Source organism: Xiphophorus hellerii, chromosome 12, assembly GCF_003331165.1.
Source record: "Xiphophorus hellerii strain 12219 chromosome 12, Xiphophorus_hellerii-4.1, whole genome shotgun sequence".
In the NCBI taxonomy this organism is placed as follows: Eukaryota; Metazoa; Chordata; class Actinopteri; order Cyprinodontiformes; family Poeciliidae; genus Xiphophorus; species Xiphophorus hellerii.
Window position 1 is genome coordinate 456,232 of NC_045683.1, and position 20,353 is coordinate 476,584.

The 20,353-nt window shown below is 48.1% G+C and overlaps 1 protein-coding gene and 1 long non-coding RNA gene across 4 annotated transcripts in view; one reads left to right on the forward strand and one right to left on the reverse strand.

The window, feature by feature from the left end:
* grin1b (glutamate receptor, ionotropic, N-methyl D-aspartate 1b) overlaps window positions 1-20,353 on the forward strand; it is a 55,267-nt gene that overhangs the window by 28,454 nt on the left and 6,460 nt on the right. For 2 of the 3 annotated variants that reach the window (XM_032578407.1, XM_032578409.1), the window contains exons 5-20: window positions 3,211-3,273; window positions 3,981-4,078; window positions 4,655-4,776; window positions 10,874-11,048; window positions 12,147-12,294; window positions 12,388-12,474; window positions 13,374-13,509; window positions 13,592-13,719; window positions 15,365-15,529; window positions 15,959-16,077; window positions 17,117-17,229; window positions 17,310-17,458; window positions 17,528-17,685; window positions 18,475-18,636; window positions 18,707-18,816; window positions 18,891-19,036. In XM_032578407.1, the coding sequence (XP_032434298.1) occupies window positions 3,211-3,273; window positions 3,981-4,078; window positions 4,655-4,776; window positions 10,874-11,048; window positions 12,147-12,294; window positions 12,388-12,474; window positions 13,374-13,509; window positions 13,592-13,719; window positions 15,365-15,529; window positions 15,959-16,077; window positions 17,117-17,229; window positions 17,310-17,458; window positions 17,528-17,685; window positions 18,475-18,636; window positions 18,707-18,816; window positions 18,891-19,036 (2,079 nt within the window). The remainder of the gene's footprint in view (window positions 1-3,210; window positions 3,274-3,980; window positions 4,079-4,654; window positions 4,777-10,873; window positions 11,049-12,146; window positions 12,295-12,387; window positions 12,475-13,373; window positions 13,510-13,591; window positions 13,720-15,364; window positions 15,530-15,958; window positions 16,078-17,116; window positions 17,230-17,309; window positions 17,459-17,527; window positions 17,686-18,474; window positions 18,637-18,706; window positions 18,817-18,890; window positions 19,037-20,353) is intronic. The other variant, XM_032578408.1, reaches the window with a different exon arrangement.
* LOC116729717 (uncharacterized) lies at window positions 6,528-7,466 on the reverse strand. Its single transcript, XR_004341196.1, has 2 exons — window positions 7,073-7,466; window positions 6,528-6,889 (listed from the first exon to the last, which is right to left on the reverse strand). It is a non-coding gene; the product is annotated as an uncharacterized LOC116729717 (long non-coding RNA).

A 20,353-nucleotide genomic window follows, 5' to 3' on the forward strand; every position in this document is an offset into this window, starting at 1 on the left:
CTGGACCAGTGGGTCCAGGTAGAGCACGGACCTGCTAGTCTTGGTGGAGGTTTGACTCTTTGTTTCATCTTCTTTGAGTTGAGCTGATTCTTCTTCTTCTCTCTGTGGACTCATGGCATGGTTTCAGTCCTCCAGCTCCATCTGCTGTCTGGTTTCTCATCACCTCGACTCTGACGGAGATCAGAGCCGCGCAAACACACCTCAGCTGCTTCCGGCTGTCCGTCACGTCTGCTTTGTGTCGCCGCTGACGACAGGAAGAGGTCAGACTAACTGATCTGACCTCCAGTTACAGTAGACGTTGAGTCGGCAGTGCAGCAGGCGCTGCTGGACTGAGAGGTTAAAGGTCAGGAGGTCAGAGCAGGATGAATATTCTGGCTGAAGTCGGTGAGCAGAGCTGCAGCCGAGCAACACGGACACATCTGGTCTGGGGAGAAAGGGACCTGGATATGGCACGGATGACCTTTGACCCAGATCACAGTGGCCGGGCGGTCCGGTCCGTCTGAGGGTACCGGCTCGGTTCTGGTCTCTATCTGTTAGGATGGGCTTTTATTTTGAAACCCCTCAGAATAAAAGCCCAGAATAATTGCCCTTCATGTTCATGAAGGACACTGTGTGAATCTGCACCAGTCAGCAGAACATTATGACCACTGGCAGGTGAATCAAAGCGTTTAGCTGCCAGAGCCACGGAAAAATCAGGAGCAGAACGGAAACCCGTTACGATGATTCGCAAAACCCGTCGTATCATAACAAGATAAAAAGCCTTTCTTCTCTTCACGGCTCTGTCATAACAAGATAAATAAATCACCAAAACAAGAAAGTTTCTCATTTTAACAACCAGCTGTTAGCATCCTACCCTTACCTTAGCATCCCACCATTAGCTCTCAGCCATTAGCGGCTCTGAACCCAGCTGTTAGCTCCCAGCTGTTAGCATCCCAGCCATTAGCATCCCAGCCATTAGCATATCAGCCATCAGCTCCAAGCCATTAGCATCCCACTCATTAGCATCCTAGCTATTAGCATCCCACCCTTACCTCCCAGCTGTTAACATCTTACCCTTACCTTAGCATCCCACCTTTAGCTCCCAGCCATTAGCGGCTCTGAACCCAGCTGTTAGCTCCCAGCCATTAGCATCCCAGTTTGGAGGCTCGGGAAGTGCTGCAGGAATGTCTGGGCGGTGCGCAGCGTGGCATGTGGATTCATGTTTAATGAGTTGAACATTTGGGGCGGACTGAGCGCAGCGCTAATGCGCCGTTGCCCCGCCGCAGCACATTAGCATCACAGGGCTGGAAGTCGCAGCTTGTTAACAGGACGGATCTGAGTTTTCCTGCTGAGGTCTGTTTGGACCGACTCATCGCTTCAGAAGGTTTTCATTATAAATCAGTTCGACAGGTGAGCCCATCTAAAAATATTCCTGCTGTCTGCACACCTGCAGCCAGAACCCAGAGGGAGATTTACACCTGAGAGCGAATAGGAGAGCCGCGGATCATCCTGCAGGTCCAGCAGCTGTAAACTCAGCTCCGCTCGGATTGGACGGCCGGATGCCCCCAGGATGTTTAAAATGATCTCTTCATGCAGAACAAATACAGCAACAGTGACCTCATGTTGTGTTACTGAGGGGCGTAAATTATGAATAATGTGGTGGAGGCCTGGCTCAGATTTCCTAACGGATGTTCTGTGAAGTATTTATGAGCCGTCAGTACCTTACCAGCAGCTATGCAGGTTTTATGGAGCGGTCAGTCAGACTTTTCCTCGGCTTCAGCGGATATCAGAAACAACTTGAGCTTCCGGTACGGGGGAAATGAAACCATTCTTGGGCTCCGATTGGACCCGAACTGTCCGATGAGACCAAACATCCAGTCAAAACACTGCTGACCCTCCAGGACAGACTCCTGCTAGCCCGCTAACAGCAAAGCTAATTTTTCACTTGGTGCTTTAGCATTTTTGCTAGCTTTGAAAATGTTTACCATACTTACCAGAAATGAATTTTTCCAGATCAGAATTTTCAACGAAGACATCAGAATTCTTCAAGTAGTTAGACGTTTATATTCATGCTCTTATTTTGAAGTCAGTCTACGCGACAAGTCCATTTCTGCTCTTTTCTGTTTTTTAATTAAACTTTACAAATTACAAGTTTACAAAAAATAATAGAAAAAACAAGCAAATGCCGAAGAATACAAACAAGTTGTTAATTAAACAAATACTGGTAAAAATTCACAGATATGAAAAGTATTGAGAGCCAGATCCTCCTCAACATAGAGGTTAGCTCTTTATGCCTTTAGCATTAGCTTTCACCAATTACTATGTAGAAATAGCTCTTCAGAGTCAGCAGAGATAATGTTTATGATTAGCGCTTTAGCATTAACTAAGCTAAAGTTTATGATTAGCGCTTTAGCATTAAATAAGCTAAAGTTTATGATTAGCGCTTTAGCATTAAATAAGCTATATTTTATGATTAGTGCTTTAGCATTAACTAAGCTAAAGTTTATGATTAGCGCTTTAGCATTAAATAAGCTATATTTTATGATTAGCGCTTTATCATCAACTAAGCTAAAGTTTATGATCAGTGGGTTAGCATTAGCAGAGCTAAAGTTTATGATGAGCTCTTTAGCTGCAGCTAGCTTTTCTGTTAGCGGTGCCCACCACTGCCTGCTGGAATTGTTGTCTGTAAATGATGTGCTGCAGGTGAGGAACTGAACTACCTGAGCTATTCCTTTAACTAGGCCAGCACTTGGTTTGGTCCGGTTCGGAACCAGAACCAGAAAACTACCAGCATGAAGCTCGTTGAAGCAGAACAGCAGAGAAAACGTGACGATAAAAACGAACCTGATCAACAATGAACATTTATTTCTGATTGTAAATCGATATCGTGACCATATTGCCATGGAAACATCAGGGTTTGGAGCAGCAATTGTTGACTAATGTATTTCAGGTGTTATGATTTTGTTCTTTTCACTAATGACATCACCCAAAAGGTTAAAGGTCACAGCTGAGAGACAGAGGAAAGAAGGAAATAGGCAGATATATTTCAGCCGATCGCACTGATTGCCGATGTCATCGCCATGGCGACAGTGTGGAGGGCCTTCGGCCGGGCAGCGGAGGCTCTGCGGTGTGTTTGCCTCTGATTCCGTCGTGAAGCAGAAGAAGAATCATTGTTGATGCTTTGCTGTCTATAATCTCTGTCTGCATATTTTCTCTGCACATCACTGTCAGACTAAAAACAGGAACTATGAAAACCTCGACCAACAGAACTTTGACTTCAGGAGAACACCCAAGGTATAAACTTGCATGGTGAAATGATGCACGCCGCCCAACCAATCTCTGAGCTCGCCCAGTAGCCGACACCAGTTAGCCCCGCCCACCCGCCCAGACCCAACCCGGCTCCAGAGACAGACTCCTGTCCCGGTGGCACGTCTTCTCTCCACATCTCTTTTCGTTTGGTTTTTCATGACTCCTGCACACAGAGAATGGGTTCGCACTGCCAGGAGAGACGCCCTTCCTCTCCCTCCTCTTCCTCCCCGGTTTTCCTCATGTGAAGGGTTGCATGCAGCCAGGCTGATGCTTGGCTGACGACCTCTGCCCTCCAGGATCCTTCACTCCTCCTTTTCTGTTGAGAAATGAACCACTCTCTCCTCCTCCTCTCCACTCCAACCTTTTTTTAAGTTGCAGTTGCATCAGCGCTCTAACATGCACGTCCCTGATTGGTTGGTTGGTTGGAGTCAGTCTGCATGTCCCACCTCCTCCCTTATTTTGCCTTTGAGTTTCCTTTCAGTTCAGCAGATCTTTGACTCGTTCTGCCTCCGTCTGTTTGCTCCGTCCTCCTCCAATGGCAGCATGGTCGCTGCTGGGGGTCGGGTTGGTCATGAGGGAGGCGGATCCGGGAGCTAACCATTCCTGTCCTATGATGTGTTGTGTGGTGTTGTTCTGCCGTGTCTCTCCCTGTCCTTCGCTGGTCCCGGTCCGTCGGCACCGCGGTCCTCCAGGCGGAGAAGGTGCTGCTGTTCAGCCAGGACACCAACCTGACGGCGCTGCTGCTGGAGGCCAAGGACCTGGAGGCCCGAGTCATCATCCTGTCGGCCAGGTGAGCGCCACCCTGAGGCCGGGGCCGGTAGGAACTGCTGCTCGTCAGGAATCATAAATCAATCAGCATCTTAGCTGATTGAACTCATTTTAAGAGTTCATTGAAAATCAAACCGACACTTTGCTAAAAATGGGAACACTGACGATGACTGATGAGTAATAAAATCATAATTCAAATTTAATTTCTAACCAAAAGAGTTGGTTAACAAAAGCAAAGAAACGGAGCAAAGCAAATGCTAACCGGTGGATAGAAATTTTCAGAATAGATTTAAAATGTGTTTGTGGTTTCAGGTTCTAATCAGTCAGGGCTCAGCTTTGAACACTAAGAACTTGGTGCTTTTGCCACATTATAAAAATGCCCCAAAAAACAGAGCTCATGTTTAGAAGGATGCTAATGTTAAGATGCTAACGTTAGCTTATGGAGCAGCTTCTTCCAACAGCTGGATGGTTTCCACCAGATCAGGGAAACTGTCTACAAAATCACAAAACTTCTGTTTCTCTACTTCCTGTTTGTCTTTGTTTGCTTAACTTCCTGTCTGTGTTTTAGTACTTCCTGTCTGTCTCTCTGTGCTTGCAGTGAGGATGAAGCCATGGCCGTGTACAAAGCGGCCCGTCAGCTCAACATGACCGGTTCTGGCTACGTCTGGCTGGTCGGAGAGCGGGAGATGAGCGGGAAAGCTCTGAGCGAAGCTCCTGATGGTAATGCCTTCCTCGTCTTCCTCCTCTTCATCTCTCTCTCTCTCTCTCTCTGTCTTCAGCTCTGCTTCCATCCAACGCTCAGACTGAAGCTTTGACCCGCAGCTGGACTGGACCAGGTTGGACTTGATTTGGTCAATCCCAGTCCTTAAGGGCCGGGTGCTGCAGGTCCTAAACGTGCTCCAGGTCCGACTGGCCTCAGTGACATGGCTGAATTACCGCCTCAAGACGCAGTCAGGCCCCACCGAGTCCTGCTAACGAGCTGAGCGTTTGACTCAGGTGTGTTGAAGCAGAGACACGGCTAAGCGTTGCAGGACACCGACCCTGGAGGCCTGGGACCGTCCTCCTGGGTCAGACGGTTCTCCAGGATTAGAACTGAACCAGGTTGTGCAGAAGCTGGGCGCTCTACCCGCTGAGGAAGGAGATGATGGAGTCAGGACAGGTGTGGACGTCTGAGGAGCTTCCCTTAAAGGGCCAGTCGCTCTCTAAACTCCGGTCAGGACTGGGCTGGATGTCAGAGCTTTGGTTCAACTCCAAACATTTTCTACTGATATCAGGAGGTTGCTGGTTCACCTCTGGGTGTTTCCTGCTGAGCTGCTCCAGGGTTGGATGGAAACACAGCTGCTCTCTCTCTCTCTCTGCTGAGGATCTCTGACGAAGGAAGCCGGTCCTCCTCCTCTTCCTCTCTGTCACTGAGCTTCTTGTTGTCTCTGGTTCTTCTGACTGCTGGTTGAACGTTTAAACATCCGGCGGCGGTGGAGACGTGTTTAAAGGTTCCCAACCACCCGTTCTCCGTTGTTTCTGTGGCTTTCAATGTGTCTAACATCTTTCTGTTTCATTTCTATAGTGTGTGTCGTCCGCCCGCCCGTCTGCCTGTTCTCACAGTACACGAGCCAATCACAGGGGCCGATTCGAGGGAGGGGTGGGGGGGTTGATGTTCAGGTGTGTGTGGGTGGGGGGGTTGTTGCTGAGGTTACCGTGACGCGTGTCCAATCGAACATGGGTAAGACGCCTCTGCTGCTTCCTGTTTTCTGCCTGATGCTTGGAGTCAATAAAGGCCCCGCCCACCTCTGCAACATGGAGGCTGGGGGCGGGGCTTATTGAGTCAGCTGATTACTCAGAGGGCCAGAAGAACAAAGTTCACTTCAGACAGGATGGAAGCGTCTTTTGTTGATTTCATCTTACAAAACAGTGTCTGGGTAACCCATTGCCCCAACACCTGATACCCCGATACTCCGATACCCTAACACCCTGATACCCTAACACCCTGATACCCCGATACCCTGATACCCCTATAGGGGAGAGCGGGGTATTGTGAGCCATTTTTTACATTTGTTTCCCTATAGGCAAGGTAAAATGATGTATCAGTAAAATGTAAACATTTCCTATTAATTTGGGATGTTTCCTAGCTATGGAAGTTATCAGAATATCGTCAAGACAAAGGACAATGAAAATATGATTGTTTTAAAAAAAGTGGTCCTGTGTCTCACTTTACCCCAGATCAGGGGTAAAGTTAGACAGACCAGAAAAATCAATGGGGTAAATTGAACCATTTGGGGGTAAGCTGATACACTTACGTTTTCCACTTTAATACTACCATAACACATGTTGTAACAATTTGAATCCTGACTGACAACCTAACCTTCAAAAACAAAAAAATGTCAGACTAGGATCAGTGTTATGGAGATTGGTTAATTATAGTTAGCACTTGAAAGTAACCCAAAGTATTAAAATGTAAATCAAATACAACATAATATACTTCAAAATGTTTTAATTAACATTCACAGTGTGAGAATCATAGCACAGGACCTTTAGCTAGTATCTGGGTGTCAAGAGCAAAGTACAAGCAGAACCAGCTAATGCACAGTCTGGGTCTCAGAACATGGACCCATAATCGGAACTTGTCTTCATTCATCCATCCTGTTCTGGTGGAGGCACCTTTGGCTCCTGGAGGTGCTCCTATCAGGAAGTCATCCTTAAACCTAACTCTGGGGAAGACAAACATAGGAGGTATGGCATTCCCAGCAGCATTCACTGCACACACCACAGTCACTAGTTCTCCCCTCTCAGATGATGTGATAGAACCAACTTGCTTTTTTCCTTTCTCTGTCACAACCTGAATCAAGATAGAAAGTCTAGAATCAGGGACAAATGTACAATCAGTAGGTTACTATTGGTCTAAAAGTACATTGTATTTAATTTCATTCCATTCATTTTTCCAGCTCACAGGTTCACTGGTTATTATCACAATCCACTCAATATCAGTATGGTGCTCTCTTGTATATCATGTGTTGCTTACCTGTCGTGGCTTTTGAACTGTAAAGACGCCGGTTTAATCTACATTGTAAATCGTGTGTGGAGGGAATGTGTGCCTGTGAAAGAGGAGAGGCAAAAAAAAAAACCTTATCAGAATTCAAAACAAATCTTACGGGTAAAGCTAACTTAAAACATTTGCAACTAAAAAAGTGTCACCTGTCCATCACTACAGCCAGATTGTCGAAGAACTCCCCTACTGTAGTTTTATTGAAGGCTGTAGCCCTTCCCAGGGATGTTGCCTCTGGAGTTTGGACAGACAGATGGCAACATGCAAGAAACCTCCGAAACCACTCTATTCCTAGAGAGTAGATAATTTATTATTATAAGATTATTATTTAGCATTATTATTTAGCTTGTGATCACTTGCACACCCTAGCATACCTGCACATTGTTTCTCTGTCCAATTGGCTGGAACAGGGATATTGTTTCTCTTTGCGTATTCAAATGCCAGTTCACGGCACTTAACTGGAGGAAGGCCGTGGAACTGGTCAGCTAGTTGTTTCAAGTGTTTAGCAAGCTCCTCCTCCATCTCATCTGTGAATATTCTCTTTGCCTCAGCTACTGCACTCCGGGCTACTGATTTTACTTGCCCTTTCTCTTTTTTCTTTATGAATCTTTGTAGGGTTGTCTTGTCAATATTTCTGTCCCTTCCAGCTTTTCTTAAAGACTTCTTTCCTTGCCTGACCTCAGCAGCTGCATTCTCCAATTCTGCGAGGAGTGTTTGTCCCCAGGTTGTTTTCCTGGTGTACTTTCTTGGCATGATGGCTTTTCTACAATGGTTATGACATAAAAATTAAACAGATGTAATGTAATATTACACTAAATATGTTTAAGACTAAACTTAAATTGTACTTCATGATGGGGTAACGTAAGACAGTGTATCACATTACCCCACGGCATTTGTCTCATTTAACCCCACAGCCATCATTTTATAAAAAACAACATCTCTAGCAAGTCAGGCTAATCTTGAACTAGCATCAATCACATGGTTGTATATGTTGGAAGTTCATCAACATGCATGATATAAATTGTTCTACCTGAATTAATTTGCTTTGACACAATAGTTAATTACGTTTATAGCTAGAAAATTTACTTTCACGTGCAAAAAACACATTTTTATGAAAAAAACATACTTACCACAGCAACAGCATCAACTTCACCTTCCTGGCAAGGGGAGAATGGGAGGGGCTTGTGAATATAATGGTCACATGACCATAATTTTGTTCCATTGCCTAGATATAAGGGGTGTCTCACATTACCCAATGTCTCACAATACCCCGCTCTCCCCTACCCCAACACCCTGATACCCTAACACCCTGATACCCCGATACCCTGATACCCCTATACCCCAACACCCTGATACCCCTATACCCCAACACCCTGATACCCCAATACCCTGATACCCCGATACCCTGATACCCCGAGCCTAAGACATCCTGGTGTCCTGAACCTTTGACCTCCTGATTCCGGGACATTTTTCATCCTGACCTGGATCTCTGGCTGCTGAGTAATCTGCCTCTGCTCTCCTGCTGTGGTTTGAGTTGCTCTAGAGAACATCCTTGCCAACCAGCTGCTGCACTCTGAGAAGTGAAGTGATGTTTTCTTCACATTGGAAGTCAATGTGATGAGAAAGATCCTTCTTAGTTTCTCTCAAAGTGCTGCTGATCTGCTCTCAGTGCCGTTTGTCTCTGCTTCAGCAGGTCGGAGGTTTCTATACAGGGATGTGTTTCAGATGATCCAGTAGATCAGATTCTGTAGTTGCTCATCTTGTTCTGGTTCTCAAGAGTCCTGAACATCCTGGTACTTTCTATATTAGAGTTACCTTTCTTTCCTACAGTCATGGTATAAAAACAAGCCTGAGTTCTTGGGGTTTTTCAATCAGGACATAAACTCATCTGGTCATCAGCAGCACTGAATATGTTCCTCAGATGAGCAGAAGCACAGAAGATATCACATGGCACTGCTACCTTTCAATTGGTCAAGCAACTAAGACAATCTCCTCCACCGTTTGGTGGAACCTCAATGTAACTGTAAGGTGACCCGGTCTTGTGGCTGCAGGACCGACCCACGCCATCGACTCTCCGTCTCTCTGGACTGTGTGGTGTTGTGGTACTACGGGTTATTTTTGATAAGTAAATGATGACATGGCGTAATGTGTAATCCGAGCTCATTTCGTAGACTTACTGAAAACCAAATTATTTGGTCATAAATTGTTTCCTGGTTGGTAGAAAACTGAAATACGGTGAACCTCCTTGTTTCTGGCACTGAAGGTTGCAGTACTTCTAGAACAGGACACAGCAATGATGTCGGCTGTAATAAAGCCAGGATGATGTCTTTAGCCTCCTCATCCTCACAGAGATCACCGTCTCGAACTGGTTTCACTCCCAGTTTCTGTTAGATTTGGGCATTAACTCCTCCTGGCTCTGAACCAGTTTCCTGAAAAGAAACCCACCAGGCTGAACTGTGACATTTTGGATTTTGCTGTTGTTGTTCTTCAACAGACTCGTTTGACGTTATGAAAGAAAAAGGCCTGCATTTGCTGCTCCAGCTAACTTAGCAACGTCCTGCTAGCAGTGTTAGCATTGGTCACTGTTCTTACGGTCAAATTTTACAACATGTTCCAGTTTGTTTTACTGGTAAGACATACATCATCCTAGTTTAGAATAAAAATGTTGTCCTGCCTAGTTGTTTAGCTAGGTGTTACTAAATGTTAGCCTACTAGCATGCTGGGCTTGTCCCATTTTATTCTCCACCAGAAAGTGTCCATATAGTTTCACTGGTTTTACTAAATGTGTTAGTTAATTGTCTCTAAAAATGGTATAAATTCTCTTTATTTAAGTTTTATGTGTTGGGGAATGCTAGCACTGGTTCTAAATGCAAATGCTTCTACATGAAGTCTGATAGGTTTAACTGTAAGAAGGTAGGGTTAAATTCAAGGCAAACATGTTGTTGTGGGGTTGGTGCAGTGGATAAGCTAGCTGTGAAATAATTTAATCAAAAAACGTAAGCATTTTAGCATGTCCAGCTGTTTATAGTTTCCCACAAATATATGTAGTTGAATCTTTACTGGTCTCAATGGGAACAAATCATATTCCAGTTTGTCCTCTGCTTTTTTATTATGTTTAGGAGAGTTCTAGCGTGAACCAGCTGCTCAGAGATTCATCGATGTCACAAAAATTACCCTCTGGAAACCTTGAAGAACAAATACCAAAGTCCAAAATAAATCCAGGAAATAAGACGGAATCAGACGCTAACCTGATATGAAATGAGGAGGAATCCTCCCAGTCACTCATCACGCTTTGAGTGACAACAGTAAATAAAATCAGTTTTTTCACTCCAGCGCCAGTGTTGGGTCTTTGCTCTGGATGTCCTCTGGAACGGCGGACAGGAAGTTGGCCGACGTAAATTAGCTCTGATGATGCTAACAGTGTTAGCTGGCGGCTGAGGCTCAGCTGGAGGACAGATGTGACGAGTCTGCTGAAGAAAATCACCAGTCACGCTTCAGAATGTCCCAGTGGGACCTTTCTACCCTGAGACAAATGGTGGTGATTGTGAGCGTGAACTCCCAGCATGCAGTTTGGTGTTACTGAACACTGACCTGGCGCCTGAAGCCCTGAGAGTGTGTCTGAATTACACAGAGTTAATTACCTCAGATTAAAGTGTCTCAGAGCGCGTGAATGAGGACAGCGTGCAGAGTGAATCCAGTCTAACTTCCTGCTGTGTGTGCGTGGGTGTGTGTGTGCGTTTGTGTGTGTGTGCGTGTGTGTGTGCGTGCACGCTGCAGGCTTGCTGGGCCTCCAGCTGATCAACGGGAAGAACGAGTCGGCTCACATCACGGACGCCGTGGCCGTGGTGGCTCAGTCCCTGCAGGAGCTGTTTGAGAAGGAGAACATCACGGAGCCGCCGCGGGGCTGCGTGGGGAACACCAACATCTGGCGGACCGGGCCGCTCTTCAAACGGTCGGTACCGCTCGCCCACTCCACGTCTGATGGAAATCTAACCTCAAGCTTTTGGGTCTGATGATTTTGTTTTACAGTTTGATTTAACAAGAACGTTTAAAACTGAAACCTCCTTAATTAGCCGAGACGTGACAATTAGGCCCGACATTTAGGATGTTTCCCTCCTGATGGCCCAGTTCTACCAGAACCAGAACTTCAACATGTGCTGCACCAAGAACCACAGAACGTTCTTGAACGACAAAAACCTCCGGAGAGACTGAGCGCAACTTCCTTCTTCACCAATTGGAAACAAAATGGAGGCGTCAGATTTTAGCATCTTTGGCTAAAGACCAGGAGCCATTTCTGCTGTTAGCGCTAGGCTAGCACGTTAGCTTTGGTTGTATTTACCCAGAATGCCCTGCGCTGTAGTCCACTTCCTGCTTTTGGAGCGGTCTCCGGTCCGCTTGGTGTTCACATTCAAACCGAACCAGACCGAGGTTTGGAGGACCAGAGGTCAGAGGTCGATTGGCATTCGCACCTCACCAACGGAACCGGACTTTGACTAGACCGATTGACTGGAGTCAGATTAAAGTGGCTAAAGTGGGCTGGTGTGAACGCAGCCTGAGAGATTCTGATCCAAATCTTCCCTGAATGAAGTCAAGCTGAAGGCCAATCTGGGATAAACTGGATCTTTATCCACTCCTCTGTCCTCCGCACTGCAGATACTGGAACCAGGCGGAGCGGCGAGACGGGCCGGTGGTTCTGTTCGGTCAGTTGGGTTAGCGGGCTGCAGGGTGGGAAGGCTCGGCTCGCCGGTAGCCGAGTGTCGGACGCTCGCTGCCGTCCCCTGAAGGCCTCGGCGTGTCACGTTTAATGAACGCCTCCATGGTGGGATTTCTGACCGCTGCAATCTCAGAGCGGCTCGTCTCGGTTCGCTGGAGGTGAAATGAAGGGATCGGAGACGCTTCGCCGGTCCGATGGCAGTTCAGAACCGGGTCATAATCGCTCCTGTCGCCCTTCATCCTCTTCCTCTTCCTCACAGGCCTCCAAACGCATCGGCGTTATTCAGCTTCACTGACCTGAAGAACGCGTTGTTCTGCTCTCTGTTTGGCTCGTTAGGGTGCTGATGGCATCGAAGTACCCGGACGGCCTGACGGGACGAATCGAGTTTAACGACGACGGCGACCGCCGCTTCGCCACCTACAGCATCCTGAACCACCAGAAGGCGGGGCGCGTCATCCAGGTGGGCGTGTTCAACGGGACGCAGGTACGGTTCACCTGGAGGCAAGACGCTCCGTCAGTCTGTGTGTCACAGTGAGACGGGCCGCTCTTCCTCCTCCTCCTCTTCCTCGCTCTGCAGGTGGTGATGAATCCTCAGAGGAAGATCATCTGGCCTGGAGGAGAGACGGAGAAACCAGTGGGATACCAGATGTCCACCAGGCTGAAGGTGCTGCACACACACACACACTGACACACACACACACCCCGACACACACAGACACACACACACACTGACACACACACACACCCCGACACACACAGACACAAACACACACTGACAGACACACGCACACCCAGTCTCACTAACACACACACAGTCGTGTTTACATCATTTGTGGGGACTTTACATTGACTTCCATTAATCTCTACAGCCTACCTGTTACCTTAACTCGGTGGTTCCCAAAGTGTGGGGCGCGGCCCCTGGGGGGGCGCAGTGCCATTGCAGGGGGGCGGGAAGTGATATGGATGAATGAAAATGAAAAACAGTAACACAAAAGTGTTTCACTGTAAAGATGGTTTGTAGTTTGTTTTGTTGAAACCTGAAGAGTGAAATAAACTTCAGTGGAGTTTGAAAACAAAATGTGTGTTTAGGTTTATGTCTGGGTGAACAATGTGTGGGACCAGTTACTCCGTAGGGGGCCCAGAAAATGTTTTTTGAACCACTGGGTTAACCTTTAGCCTAAACCAGTGCAGCCCAAAGTGGGTCCTTTGGCCCGGCATCCTGCATGTTCTAGTTCCCTCCCTGCTGGTATAACAACCTTCTCAGCGGATCAGTGATCTTCTCAGGCTTCTAATGATCCATCATTGGATCCAGGTGCGTTAAACCAGGGAGAGACTAGAACATACAGGATGCCGGGCCTCCAGAACCGACTTTGGGCTCTACTGACCTAAACCTAACCATCACAGACCTAACCACTAACACAAAAACAGTTTCCAAGAAAATGTCCCCACAAGGAGCAACAGTCCCCATAACCCCACTCTGTAGACAGAAATAGGCTCCCATAAGGATATGAAAGCTCTGGTCCTCCATCTTGGTTCTGACCCGGTTTGGGTCGCTGTGTACAGATCGTGACGATCCACCAGGAGCCATTTGTTTACGTGAAGCCGACGCAGAGCGACGGGACGTGTAAGCAGGAGCACACGGTGAACGGAGTCGTGATCAAGAAGGTGATCTGTACCGGACCCAACGGAACCATCCCAGGTACAAACACACCCGGAGCCAGAACCTCCAGACCGGTTCTGCTGGCAGCCATTCTGGTGGTGATGTGGTTCTGGTTCTGCAGGTCAGCCCATCGTTCCTCAGTGTTGCTACGGTTTCTGCATCGACCTGCTCATCAAGCTGGCCATGAGCATGAACTTCACCTACGAGGTTCACCTGGTGGCCGACGGCAAGTTCGGCACGCAGGAACGGGTGAGGCTCCTCCCACTTCCGGACCGGTATCAGACCGGGGGCCGGTCTGATACCGGTCCGGACAACTCTCCTCATTGGAGGATCCGCTGAGGCCCTGGACCAGGGCTGCACAATACGCCGATCGCAGAAGGTTCTGAGTCGATCTCGGCAGCAGGTGACAAACTGAACGGCGCCAGGACGCTGAGACCAGAACTTCCTCTTCTGACGCGCTTATCAAAATATTCACTAAGATCCTAAACGTTTGTAGCTTCATTAAACACTGGAAGTACTGGAGTTAGTCCATTTTGACATTTACCTATTCAGTCTAGAGATAGGCCAAATGACCTGAAGGATTTTATCTAGCAGGTGCTTTTGTTCTGTAAATAAGGCCATTACCTTATAAGTACCCTGGTAATGGCCTCAACGCATCTCACAGTTGCACAATTGCTCCTTAGACTTAGACTGACTTTGTTGTCATTTTGCATGCACAGGGTGTATACAGAACGAAATTTCGTTGCATACGGTCACATCTCTCCAAAAACACTTCATGTATGCTTCAAAACTAAACTGACTAGTTGTAGGTATCATAGATACCCACGCCCAACATGGACTATTCACACTCCTACCTTCTGGCCTGACGGTCAACGGCCACATTTACAATTGAAGAAGAATGCTAATTTGAGCCATCAGAGTCGTCAGTTTGGACTCGGGGCCTTTTGGCTCTGTTTCAGTAAGTCTGGGGAGAGGTCGAAAACCTAGTACTCCTATCAGCTGATCAATAATAGAGAAATAAATATCAAGCCTGGAAAATTGATACCGTAACGAACTGAATGTCATGTTTTTAACGTAACCTCTGCTCGGCTTGTGGGGCGCAGGCGGTTGCCACGGTAACAGGTGTGCTTAATGACAAAAAGAGAGAGAGAGTAAAACGGTAGGAGTGGTTCTGAGTTGATCACCTGTTCGGGTTATTTTACCTTTGTTTACCTTTGCTGTGGCTCATTACAGCCGCCGTAGTTTCTGAACGTTCAATAAACGACAAACTTGGACTGATGACCTCGTTCCAGTATAAGTCATTAACAACAAACATCAAACTGGACAAATATATTTCAGTAAGTAACAAACAAATGGCTTCTACCGCCATAATTACATCCCAACTTCAGAAGATTTGCCTTTACCTTTACAGAGCTCTTTGGTTCCTCCTGTCAGTCTGAAGTTTCTCATATTGAGGTCAAAGTTCAGATCTGCCAGAACTGACTGACACCTGCTGGCCTCAGGTTTGCAACCAGCTTGTGACTGAGAAACCAGTAACCTGCTCCCAGTGACAGAGTCTCACTGAGGAAGAAACTGCATCAGGTTTTCTATCACTTTATTATTTCTGCTGTAACTGATGGATATTCGCTTATAAAATAAGTCAATAGACTTTAATTTACAATTTTTATGTGTCGTGAGGCAGATCTCAGCCGCTGGTGAGAGAAAAAGTAGATCTTGGTCTCAGGAAGTTTGGGCTCCCCTGGCCTGGACCAATCAACAGAGAGGATCTGTTTTTATGTTGACTTACTCTGAGGCCGGTTGCCGTGGTAACCGCCACCGATGCCTCACACAAGCATGGTTTCCTCTTCCTACTCCTCTTCTGACCCGGTTGACCCATTTGTCCCTTGTCCTGCAGGTGAACAACAGCAACAAGAAGGAGTGGAACGGCATGATGGGAGAGCTGCTGGGCGGCCTGGCCGACATGATTGTGGCGCCGCTCACCATCAACAACGAGCGCGCTCAGTACATCGAGTTCTCCAAGCCCTTCAAGTACCAGGGCCTGACCATCCTGGTCAAGAAGGTGAGCCGGAGCCACAGACCGGTTCCGATCCGGGTTCTGGTACCGACCCCGGCTCTGCTTCCAGGACTGTTTCCAGTCCTTCTGCAGGTTTCAGGGACGATTGATCGTCTTCGTCTCCAGCTGCTTTCACCAGGTTAACGGAGCAGAGATGGATGACACACACACACACACACACACACACCCACACACACACACACACACACACACACACACAGAGGCACACAGTTCATCAGGAGGCTGAATCCCGTCCAACTGCTGCCAGTCCGGATCAGAACCAGGATGGATCCATGTATGAATTGTTTCCTTGCACTGTGTTAACATCTGTGTGTGGGTGTGTGTGTGTGTGTGTGTGTGTGTGTGTGTGTGTGTGTGTGTGTGTGTGGGTGTGTGTGTGTGTGTGTGTGTGTGTGTGTGTGTGTGTGTGTGCAGGAAATCCCCCGCAGCACTCTGGACTCGTTCATGCAGCCGTTCCAGAGTACTCTGTGGCTGTTAGTCGGTCTGTCGGTCCATGTGGTGGCAGTGATGCTCTACCTACTAGACCGGTTCAGGTAAACACCTCACCTGAGGCCGGCCGCGTCCAGAACCTCCAGGTGTTCTGGTCTGCTCTGTTGCTGCTTTACTTCTTCATCTTCAAAGTGAATCTACCCCAGAGTTTCTGGTCGGGTCCGGTTTGGACCTCGGTTACATCAGCGGAACCAGAATCCTTCTGAGGGGCCGTAAACGTTTCACTTTTTCACTTTTTCACTTTTTCACTCTGTTCCGAGTTGTAAAAACGCCTCCAACTGAAACGAAATTCAAAACATTTAAACTTTTAAAATTACTCCACATAAATGCTAATTATTTATAATGGACTTTAAATCCTGGACAATCCGGATCTATACAGCAGTCACATATTACCACACAGTAATCTGTTCTGTTCTACTAACACAGCCAAATGGAGGCCTGTAGACGACACAACAGACTGGGGCAAATTTACCACGTACAGAAATACTGAATAGTGTTGAAGATACTGTTAAAAATTTACATCCTCAGATGAAGAAATAAGCTGCATAAATATAACTGTGCCTGTATTCAATTATGAATAAAAAAACAGAAGTTTGACAAATCAAAGTGTTCTGAGTTTTCTATTCTGTTTCTGTCCATTTTAGTGTAAATTGGTTTAATTCTGCAGTATTTTCCTGAACCTGCCTCAGTGCTGCCCTCTTTAGACTGAAGTGTGTAAAAGCAAATAAGAAAGTCACTGAATCTCTGGCTGCTGGATTTTTTTAAAGTCCGTTTGAAAATATAGCGACTAACATTGAGAGCAGACTGCGCTGAGGGGCGGCACCTGGCCCCGCCCCGCCCCCTCAGTGTACTTGGCTCCGCCCACATCGGTGACTCATTCGTCTGGGGGCGGAGCCAAGTTTCCAGAGAGGTGTGTTGTTTTTATGTTCAGACTAGAATCTGCACAGAAACGCTCAGTGAAGTTAATCATCTGAACATGTGACCTCATCGCTGACTCTGATTGGCTCCGCCTCCGTCTGCCCTGAAAAACATGGTGACGTGTGTGCAGTGTTTGACCCGGTTTGACCTGCTGTGTGTCTGCAGCCCGTTTGGAAGGTTTAAGGTGAACAGTGAAGAAGAAGAAGAAGACGCCCTGACCCTGTCCTCCGCCATGTGGTTCTCCTGGGGAGTTCTGCTCAACTCTGGGATCGGAGAAGGTAGCGACTCTCGTGTTTCTGCTCACCCGCGGCGCCCGCTCGCCCACGGCGCTGACGGCGTGTCGCCGCTCCCTCTGCAGGCGCCCCGCGGAGCTTCTCCGCCAGGATCCTGGGCATGGTGTGGGCGGGGTTTGCTATGATCATCGTGGCGTCGTACACCGCCAACCTGGCAGCCTTCCTGGTGCTGGACCGGCCTGAGGAGCGCATCACTGGCATCAACGACCCCAGGGTGAGCGCCCGCCGTCCGTTCGCCGGTCGGGGTGATGATGTCACGCAGTAACACCTGATGTGCTTTCAGCTGCGTAACCCATCGGATAAGTTCATCTACGCCACGGTGAAGCAGAGCTCGGTGGACATCTACTTCCGGCGGCAGGTGGAGCTGAGCACCATGTACCGCCACATGGAGAAGCACAACTACGAGAGCGCCGCCGAGGCCATCCAGGCGGTCCGAGACAAGTAGGCGGAGCCTCGCCGGCCACCTTCACACTGCGGCCTGGAGGGACGCCACTCCCTCATTTTTGCCTCAATGCGACCTGTAGCTGATGTTTCCATGACAACACAGATCAGATTCTTATAATCCGATGTTTTTTGTTCGTTCAGGTCGGTTGAATGCGACCAGAACTAACGTCACTATTCTGCTTCCTGATACAAAGAAAAACAACCATGGAAACCATGGCAACCACCGGCGGACGATTACGAAGATTAAGTGAATCTATCGATTAATCGAATAAAAAATGGTAAAATGAGATAAATGCTGCCATAACATCCATATATGGGCAGTAGGAAGAGCGCGCAGCAGCATACGATAAAACCCCGGACATTATCATAAACCAATGAAATCCCGGAACAAACTTAAAAATGGGACGTTATGCTGCTAGCATTAGCACTTAGCAACGACTCAGAGGAAGTGCTGAGCCGGAACACGGTGCGCTAAATAACAACACATAACAAAACTTGTTAGTTTACCCAGAGGAACTTTAATAATGGCGGTTCTGGGATCATTCGACGAATCTTTACAGCCCTTAACATAAGCTCAGCTTTTGCATCAGCATCCATGTTTACTTCCACTGAGCATGCTCAGTACGCTGCTGCGTTCTCTGCTGCGCATTTGGGAAACTTTCTGCTTGTTTTCAGTTCTCTCAGGAATCACATGCAGGTCGCATGCGATGCAAAGCAAAGCGGTTAGACAGTAAATGTTAAGGCCTGCAGTGTGAGCGTCCTGATGCGCCTGTGCTCCGCCCTCAGCAAGCTCCACGCCTTCATCTGGGACAGCGCCGTGCTGGAGTTCGAGGCGTCGCAGAAATGCGACCTGGTGACGACGGGGGAACTGTTCTTCCGCTCCGGCTTCGGCATCGGCATGAGGAAGGACAGTCCCTGGAAGCAGAACGTCTCTCTGGCTATTCTCAGGTAGCGAACGCCGCGCCTCAGCAGCTCCACAAAGCCCCGCCCACTCACGCCCCGCCCACTTCCTCCGCAGCTCGCACGAGAACGGCTTCATGGAGGATCTGGACAAGACGTGGGTTCGCTACCAGGAGTGCGACTCCAGGAGCAACGCCCCCGCCACACTCACCTTTGAGAACATGGCAGGTAGGACGCAGGCCCCGCCCTCTCCGCCGCCGCCAGCCAGGTGAACCGTAAGCTGCATCTCCCCGCCCCTCCAGGTGTGTTCATGCTGGTGGCCGGCGGCATCGTCGCTGGGATCTTCCTCATCTTCATCGAGATCGCCTACAAGCGGCACAAAGACGCACGCAGGAAACAGATGCAGCTGGCCTTCGCCGCCGTCAACGTGTGGAGGAAGAACCTGCAGGTAGGCGGAGTTACCTGGCGATGATGATGATGGTGGTGGCGGTGTGTTTCACCTGTTCAAACGCCTCTCCTAAACGTCACGGTTTACTTCCAGGAAGCGAGTCTGTCACGTGACCTGTGTGTTGTGTTGTTGTCATGGTAACGCACCGTGAGTGACTAAATCGGGTTGAATTGATGAACAAATGATCCTCTTCCTAACGGCCTAGTCAAAGCCCAGATTGACCCGTCTGTTCCCGAGTTGAACTTCATCAGGAAGTTGTTGGGCTTCAGGAAGTGACCTCACAGGTCCAGCAGGTCAGAATCCAACATGGCTGCCGCAGCAGAGACCAGCACTTCCTGCTGCTGGGTGCAGTACACTCTGATTGGCCAGCTGCTGTGACATCACAAAGCCCCGCCCACCCCCGGCTGCAGCTCAGGAAGTTTCTGCGACGCTGGCCAAGATTCACATCACACTTTACTGAGCAGCCGACGCCGAACACATCTGGAGCTTTTATTCTGAAAATCCAGCACATTATCTGGTTCTGGTTCTGGTTAGAACTGGACCACAGGTTCAGAGCGGGAGGGTTCTGATCCAAGTCTTCCTACGGTTCCTCCCTGATGGCTCCCCCGGTCTGGGTCCAGTTCTGCCCATCAGAACCAGTTTCTGTTTTTGGTTCTGTTCACAGATGGTGGATCCGAACCAGAACCGGGTCGAGCCGCAAACCGTTTATCTGTTTGTCTCTTTATCAACGAACCTCATGAGCAACAGAAACAACCAGCTAGCTGTTAGCATGGGGGTTACCATGACGACACAGAGAGGCGTGACAGGCTGCAGGGTCAGAGGTCGGGTCTTGTTGCTCATGGGGTTCACAGGGAAACTGAAAGGTCAAAGGTTAAACTCATGATGATGACACCATGTGACCCCCCCACGGAGAGACGACATTATTCCAGCTGAGCGTTGGTATAATGAGCCCATGTGATGTCACTTCCTGCTTCTTTGCCCCAAACAGGAAGTGCTGCCTTTGTTTCCTGTTGTGTTTGACCCTCATGTTGTCGTTGTTCACCTGCTGCTGTGTTTGTGGGACGTTTTACCCCTCATCTGGACACACACACACACACACACCCACACACACACACACACACACACACACACACACACACGCACGTCAACACACACCAACACACACAGACACTCAGCTGACTTTCCTGATGAATGAATTATTGATAATTAGCTTTTTGTCTACAGCCTGGTTTAAAGATGATTTAAAAGCTCTGATGATAAACACTAAGATTCTCTGCTGGTTTAATTTTGCTACTCAGCTAAAAACTCAGATTATTA